The following is a 7037-nucleotide window of genomic DNA, read 5'->3' on the forward strand; positions in this document are numbered from 1 at the left end:
AACATATGATATGAAAAGAGGGGAGGGGCCCAGAATTCTGGGCTCGAAATTCGTTGAGGTTTGCTGTCGCTTGACACGTTTCAGAGATCAGAATGAGCCAGTGTAATTGTTTTAGAATTGTAACCGATGTGGCAGCCAGACAGTTCGGGCATCTAGGCGGAGTGGGCAGCTCTGTGTTTAGTTTAGTTTGCTCCTGAAATAAGGGATCAAGACACTTGTGTCGCAAAAAGAAGACACCTGGCACTATATTAAAACTAAGCAATGTTTGTTTCTCCGGTCGAAGAACAAATCTCAAACGCAGGTTGGACCACTGGCCCTTGAACAGTTATGGGACGGGGGAAGTAATGTGTATGGTTTTTTAATCAGCCGCTATACAAAATGTATCCAATTAGCAAAAGGCAAATCTTGGAAAAAATGCCCCACGCTTTTATTCTGGGTCATTGCGATGGAATTCCTATCGGATTTGGGTCTCCTTTCCTGCGGCTGATTTATGTAAAGCGGCATGAAAGGTGGCCTTGGGGTAGAGGATGGGGCTATTCTGAGGGAAAAAAAATCCCCCTCTCATAATCTCCCGCCTTAGCCCTCCACCCCCAACATAGCTTCTGCAACTGCGAGTTTCCTTTTAATCGCATCCATATATAAACCTTTTGTTTGTCTGGAATCTAGAACTCTTCCGCCATCAGGTTTCCTTTGCGCCTGGGTCTAGAGAGAGAGCTAGCAATCTGGTGCGCGTTTGTAAACTCTTCTCCAAACGGGGCCTTAATATGTCAGGAAGTCCCTTCATCTTGATCAGAAATCCATAATCTTTCAGCCATGGGTCGGGGGGAGAATCGCTTTTGATAAATGCTTAGAGAAACTAGCAGTTTGGCATTAGAAATACGGTCGCACATTACTATCTGTCCCCAGGGCCCCAAAATAGCAATACCAGAAGACACTCTCTGGGCAATCACTGGTTGCTGGGGAAATAAACGTGGAGAACCAAATCATAGAAGAGCGAGCACCCCCCTCCCCCCAAAAACCAAATGTGTCACTTAAGAGGGGCGAGCTTTCAAATATCTGCCGCTGTTCCCCCTAGAGAGCTGCACCCCTTGCCAAACGGTTGGCAGGAGATGTGCGCGCGTTAATTACTGTGATTGAGGGAAGGGTCAGATAGTCCCAGTTACCTACGTTTTTCTCTTCGTCAGTATCTCCTTTGCCTTCCGAGGTGCCGTGCAGCGGTCTGGCTGGGACTGCATGAGGGACCCTGATTTGAAAATACTCCGGTCCCATCCCAAGTTCCCCTTGACTTCAAATGTTTTTTTTTTTTTAAATCAGACTTTAGCAGAGGAGCGGGCTTTGCTTGTACTACCTCGGGCGAGTCTGAGTCTCCCCCGGCCTCAGTGCAAACCCGCAAACGGGAGGGTGCGGGAGCCCGCAGAGTGGCAGCGATTGAGCCGATCGGCCTGTGAGTTCAGCGCGGAGATCTGACTGAAAATCGCGGGCGTGCCAGGGGGCAGCGCAGTTCTATCTGGGCAACACTTGCTGTGTGAAGATCCCCCGGCTTGACTGCTCTGGGGAGTCAATTACACACCCTGCAAAGTGGCTGTGGAAAGGCTCTTGCTAGCTCCGAATTTTCAAATGGGGTTTTATTAAGACATTGTTTAGCCTGATTAGAGAAGGTCTCGGCCAAGCTCGTCCCCTTCCAAAGGAAACAAGAAAGAAAAATCAGACTTGCCACCGGGACGCAGGGCTTTAATATTTACTATTATCAGCCTTAAAGGGAGGAGGGGACTACTAGCTTCAAATAAACATCCTCCCCCCCCCACACCCTCTTCCTCCAGCCATAGGTGCTGGCCCTAGGGGTTTGAAGTGGTTTCCATCACTTATAGGGTTTACAGTTTGGTTTAATGGCTCTCAGCACCCCCACTATACAAATAATTCCAGCACCTCTGGCCCCGGCTTTGCCCTTGTTCCCATGCAGAAGCCAGGAGGAGGCAGCTGAGTGGATGTGGCTGGACTGGGAAGGGGCTAAGGGGGAGCGCTGTGGGACGCCGCTATCCAGACGCAGGGGCTGGAAGCTGGCGAGGGTAAAACCCTCGCGCTCTACTTTCCAAAGCAAATTGGAGGTCAAAGTTTGGTGGGCTCGGCGGGGAGCCCTGTCACTCCTCTGGGCGGCAGAGGGCGAGCCCTTGCTTCGTACGGGCAGGATACGGCGGCGATGCGCTTGAGTTTTAACTCTTTACCGCGCGAGTTGCCAGGAAAAACGGTGTCCCCTGGGGCTCACGAGGGGATCTTCCATTGACTCCAGCGGGAGCTGCAGGGGAGAAATCTGGGTGGCTTGGGGGTGAAGCCTGGGGGTGTGCAGCCGAGTACCCTGAAGTTACACACAGCCTACCTGGAGGGTCCTCCCCAGCTAGCGGTGCGCAAAGCGGAGGAGGCCGCGCTGCAACGAGCCAGGGCTACCGAGGGATGGTTTGTGTTAGGAGCAGGCTTGGCGGCGGGGAGGGGGCAGATGAAAGGGCTCCTAACGACCTGCAGATCTGTGCAGCCAGCCTGAGGCTTGCACGGCTGCCGTGGGAAGGGGCCGAGGCGCACCGCGCCAGAGCCACTGCAAGCAATGGGCACCTTTCCACTGACCTGCCCTGGGCTCTGGGATACGCCCAGCAGCCCGGGGCTCCGCAGCCGGCCCTAGGCAAAGGAGAGCAGCAGGCGGCGTGGCGGACCTGTCTCTGTGGTCTCCCTGTTACAGGTCTTTGTCTCTCTTTCTCTTCCAGACACTCGCCTTCCCTGCTCCCAGATCCTCCTCCCCGGTGGACACCATGGGAAGTAAGACTCTGCCGGCCCCCGTGCCCATTCACCCCTCCCTGCAGCTCACTAACTACTCCTTCCTCCAAGCGTTCAACGGGCTGCCCGCGGTGCCCTCGGACCACCTGCCCAACCTGTACGGCTTCAGCGCCCTGCACGCCGTTCACCTGCACCAGTGGACATTGGGTTACCCAGCCATGCATTTGCCTCGCTCTTCCTTCTCCAAGGTGCCCGGGGTGTCCAGCTTGGTGGACGCCAGGTTCCAGCTGCCTGCCTTCCCTTTGTTCCCACACGTCATCCAGCCCAAGCAAGAAGCCACCAGCCTGCCCCTCAAAGCCAAACCCCGGTTTGATTTTGCCAACCTCGCTGTGGCCGCCACCCAAGAGGATCACTCTAAACTGGGCCAGGCGGACAGCCAGAGCTCGCCTCCGGGGCTCGGCTCCTTGCTCGAGGTAACTAAGCTCTCCCCAGAGAAGAAACCCACCCGGGGGAGGTTACCTTCCAAAACCAAGAAGGAATTCGTCTGCAAATTCTGTGGCAGACACTTCACCAAGTCCTATAACCTTTTGATTCACGAAAGAACCCACACCGATGAAAGGCCCTACACGTGTGACATTTGCCACAAAGCGTTCCGAAGGCAAGATCACCTGCGGGATCACAGGTAACTCCAGCATTTTAATGGGGGTGGGGTGGGGGTTATAACCACAGGCTTTGCTTGGCTCTGTCCCTCTCCTGTACCACAAATAGAAAGGTGAGCTAGTCCATTTCCCCCTGTAAGTGCAAGATTGTCACATTAGGCTTCCTGCTGCTTTGTACCGTTTAGTAATGCCCCAAGTGATTGAGGCATCTTGATCTGGCAGGTGAATCCCTTATAGAAGTTTACTTGACTTCCTGTACACCACTGAGGACCATACGCTTTCCCTGCAGGCAATTTGGGATGGCCCTTTCTTTTTATTTTTGAAAGTAATTTTAATCAGAAATACAGAGTGGCCATTAGAGCCAGGTATTTACAGTAAAAGAATGATTCCCATAACACTGTGTGCTTCCTGAATGAATGTGATCCCCCGTCCCCCATTCTGGCTTCTGGGCATCTCATATTTGGGCCTCAGCAGTAGTTTGGAAAGTAGGCCACAAACAAGGGGTGGTTTTTGAGAGGTCACCTGATTGAATTGTCACTATTTGTAAATCTATATTCTCTCTCCCCAGGTATATTCATTCTAAAGAAAAGCCTTTTAAGTGTCAAGAATGTGGGAAAGGCTTTTGCCAGTCCAGAACTCTAGCTGTCCACAAGACACTGCATACGCAAGTAAAGGAGCTTAAACCTTCCAAACTTAAATGCTGAACTCTCCAGCACCCATGAACTGACTTCCCCTCCAGACTTTATACCAAATTCAGAACAGACACAGACAAAAAAAAAACAAAAAACAAAAAACAAAAAAAAACCCGAACAAAAAAACCAAAACAAAACCAAAAAACGAAAAACAAAAAAACCCCAGGATGGGAGCACTGAACTTTCGTTTTAATTAAAAATAAAAGGTTCCCAAATCCTGGTTTAAAATATTGTTTTGCCTTTGAAACACATATTAATAATATGGAGAGTGCAAGAGAACTGGCTGTCTTGTGTGGCTTTGATAAACTTTATGCCAAAAGGTGGTGCTCACGTATTGGACAGGAATCTTCTTCTTTTTTTAAAGCAAAAACGTAGCTTCCAAAGGTATTACTTTTTACATTTTTTTATACTTTTTTTGACTGTATAAAGCTTCTTACTTAAACACTTCAGGAAACAAAAAATTCCAGAAGACAATTAAGAACTGAAACTTTGGCTTCTCATTACAGCACCATTGAGACCAGGAGAACAACTTGCGGACTTGTTTGTTTGTTTCTGTTGTTGTTTTCTTTTAAAAAAAAAATGTTCCAAAGTGACCTAAATCTCAAGTGATGAAGTCTGCTATGCACTAAAAGCCTCATATAGAGCTTAGAGCTGCAGTATCAACACTCCGTGGAGATCTTGTTTTTGTTTTGTGGTCTAGTGCCTTGGAGGTGGTTTGTAATTTGTGGACTTATTTAAAAACACCCAAAGGAAAGAATAATGGCAATAAATCAAACTGATGCTATGCACAACATGGTTTTAGTGGTACTTTAAAGTCTGTGTGTGTCCCAATGAGAGAGTGGGCAGGATAAATCTCAATCAGAGAATTTTAAAGGCTAGCTTTCTGAACAGTGTATTAAAAAAGTTAAAACTAAGAGACATTCCAATATGTTTTGTTTATTAAAAAGGTTGTATGGCTATTTGGCACTTTATGCTGATTATTGGTAATTGACATTTATCACTGGATTGTGTTTTTTAAGTATTAAAATAAATTGTTATTTTACAGGCAAGCCTGGCTGGATGTACTATTCACATATGTTCTGAACAGTCTTTAACTATTTGCTTTCAGGTCTATCCTCAATCGAACTCCCTCACCCAATTGTCAGAACTTTCCTTTTCAGGTGGTGTAATATTTTTAATTCTTTTTCACAAATGTTGTCCTGGTGGAGTGGCGAATGTTAAAAGTATACTTTTTTTTTTTTTTTTTTTTGATATGGGTTAGTCACTGTTTTTACCTACAACGGAAAAGTCAATAGACCTGAGGGAGGGAGGGAGTCAAGTCACTGTGCTCCTAGTGTGAAAAATTCACCTTGGTAACTAAATCTTGGGTATTAGCAGATAAGATTAGATGTCAAAAGTGTTAAAAAACAAATCAAATGAATAATGGGCAAACTGTTACCATTCACACAGCCTGAGGCCATGGGGGAAACACTCCTTTACACTCTCTCTCCCCTTTCATTGTCAATAGTGTATATTTATCAATTGCATCTTGGCCCAGTCTAGTGTTGATGGGCGGCCTTTGATTACAGGCAGCTGTCTTAGATCAGAGATGTTTATTCCACTGCAAAACCACTTTGGATTGAGACATGGAGAGGGAGTTTTGAGCGTGGGTTCCATCTGAGCTTTTAAAACATGTATTGCTTCTTTTGTAATTTCATAGAAAGAACAGCTTCTTCCCTGATTATCCACAAGTCACCTCTGAAATCAAAAAGCTGAAATCAAACAATTCTTTTCCTTATTACAGATCAAAATAGTAACTTTTATTTTGGGGTTTTATTATTTTCAAAACGTATAAGGCTTAAACCTATAAAGCACTGAAATCAAAACAAAAAAAAAATATTTCCCTTCTTTTCCATTTTCCCTCTTCATTTTACAAAGATACTATTTATATGGGCAAAGAATCTTATGAATGATAAAAGAACACTATTGCCTTGCTTTTTATTTGGGAACAATACGGATTTTCCCTCGTTTGTTTATATAGATACGACTACATGACTAATTCAATACATCTGATCAATTCCAGTGTCCCTGTTATGAAAACCTTTGCAGAGTTTAGTTTAGTCAGATAATGATTGCTGACTAAATATAGCAATAAATACAGTGGAAATTGACACATTTCCAGTGGGCCAATATAAATTAAGTTGTGCAGAAGTGTCTTTAGTAAAGATATGTAGTTGTATTGGAAAAATCAACGATTGTATTAAGCGACAAACAATACAAAGTATTTTGTTTTCAATTTTAGAGTCTCTAAAAGAGAATAAACTTATCTGTTTTGTATGGGAAATAGATATGTTGAGAGGAAAATCATGATGCATTAGAGGGTGAATTAAAAACGGTATCACTGGGTATTTAGTACCTTGTTTCCTTAGTAGGCAGATGTACCAAAGTAGCTTTATAAACTCTTTATTATTTATATAATAGCCTCATGGCACCCAAAAGAAGTGACCTTCCTTGCCTCGAACAGCTTACAATCTACCTACATAAAACAGACTAGGAGACAGGTGAAGAGACTTTCCTGTGGCCAGTGGGAGAGCTGGGATTAGGACTCAGATCACCTGGTTCTCAGACCAGTGCCCTACCCAAAGAGTTTGCTTTCTGCCCTGTACTGACAACACCCTAGGGTTCTATGGTCTCAGTCAGGTGCTTGCTTTGGAAAATGAGACAGGTCTTCCCTCACCAGCTACTAGGAACTGAAATGACATCTCCCAGCCACAGGAGGGGATGACGGTGCTGCTGTTACTGAAGCATTACCCTACCTCCTCCCCTGCCCCCCCGGGGGGAGCATTACTTCTGAGCACGGCCTTTGTTAAGATGGTACCAAAAGCTCCAGACAGACCTGATATTTGAATCCCTGCTCGAACTTCTGCTAGACCATTTGTTCGGT

General features: G+C 46.0%; 1 protein-coding gene across 1 annotated transcript; it reads left to right on the forward strand.

Moving 5' to 3' along the window:
* Window positions 1–2798: 2798 nt before the first annotated feature.
* On the forward strand, window positions 2799–4375 carry OSR1 (odd-skipped related transcription factor 1). The gene is made up of 2 exons (XM_077811544.1): window positions 2799–3445; window positions 3991–4375. The coding sequence occupies exons 1-2, from the start codon at window positions 2799–2801 to the stop codon at window positions 4124–4126; spliced, it is 783 nt and encodes a 260-aa protein (XP_077667670.1). The 3' UTR covers window positions 4127–4375.
* The last annotated feature ends 2662 nt before the right edge of the window (window positions 4376–7037 follow it).

This window comes from Eretmochelys imbricata, chromosome 3 (assembly GCF_965152235.1).
Source record: "Eretmochelys imbricata isolate rEreImb1 chromosome 3, rEreImb1.hap1, whole genome shotgun sequence".
Classification (NCBI taxonomy): Eukaryota; Metazoa; Chordata; order Testudines; family Cheloniidae; genus Eretmochelys; species Eretmochelys imbricata.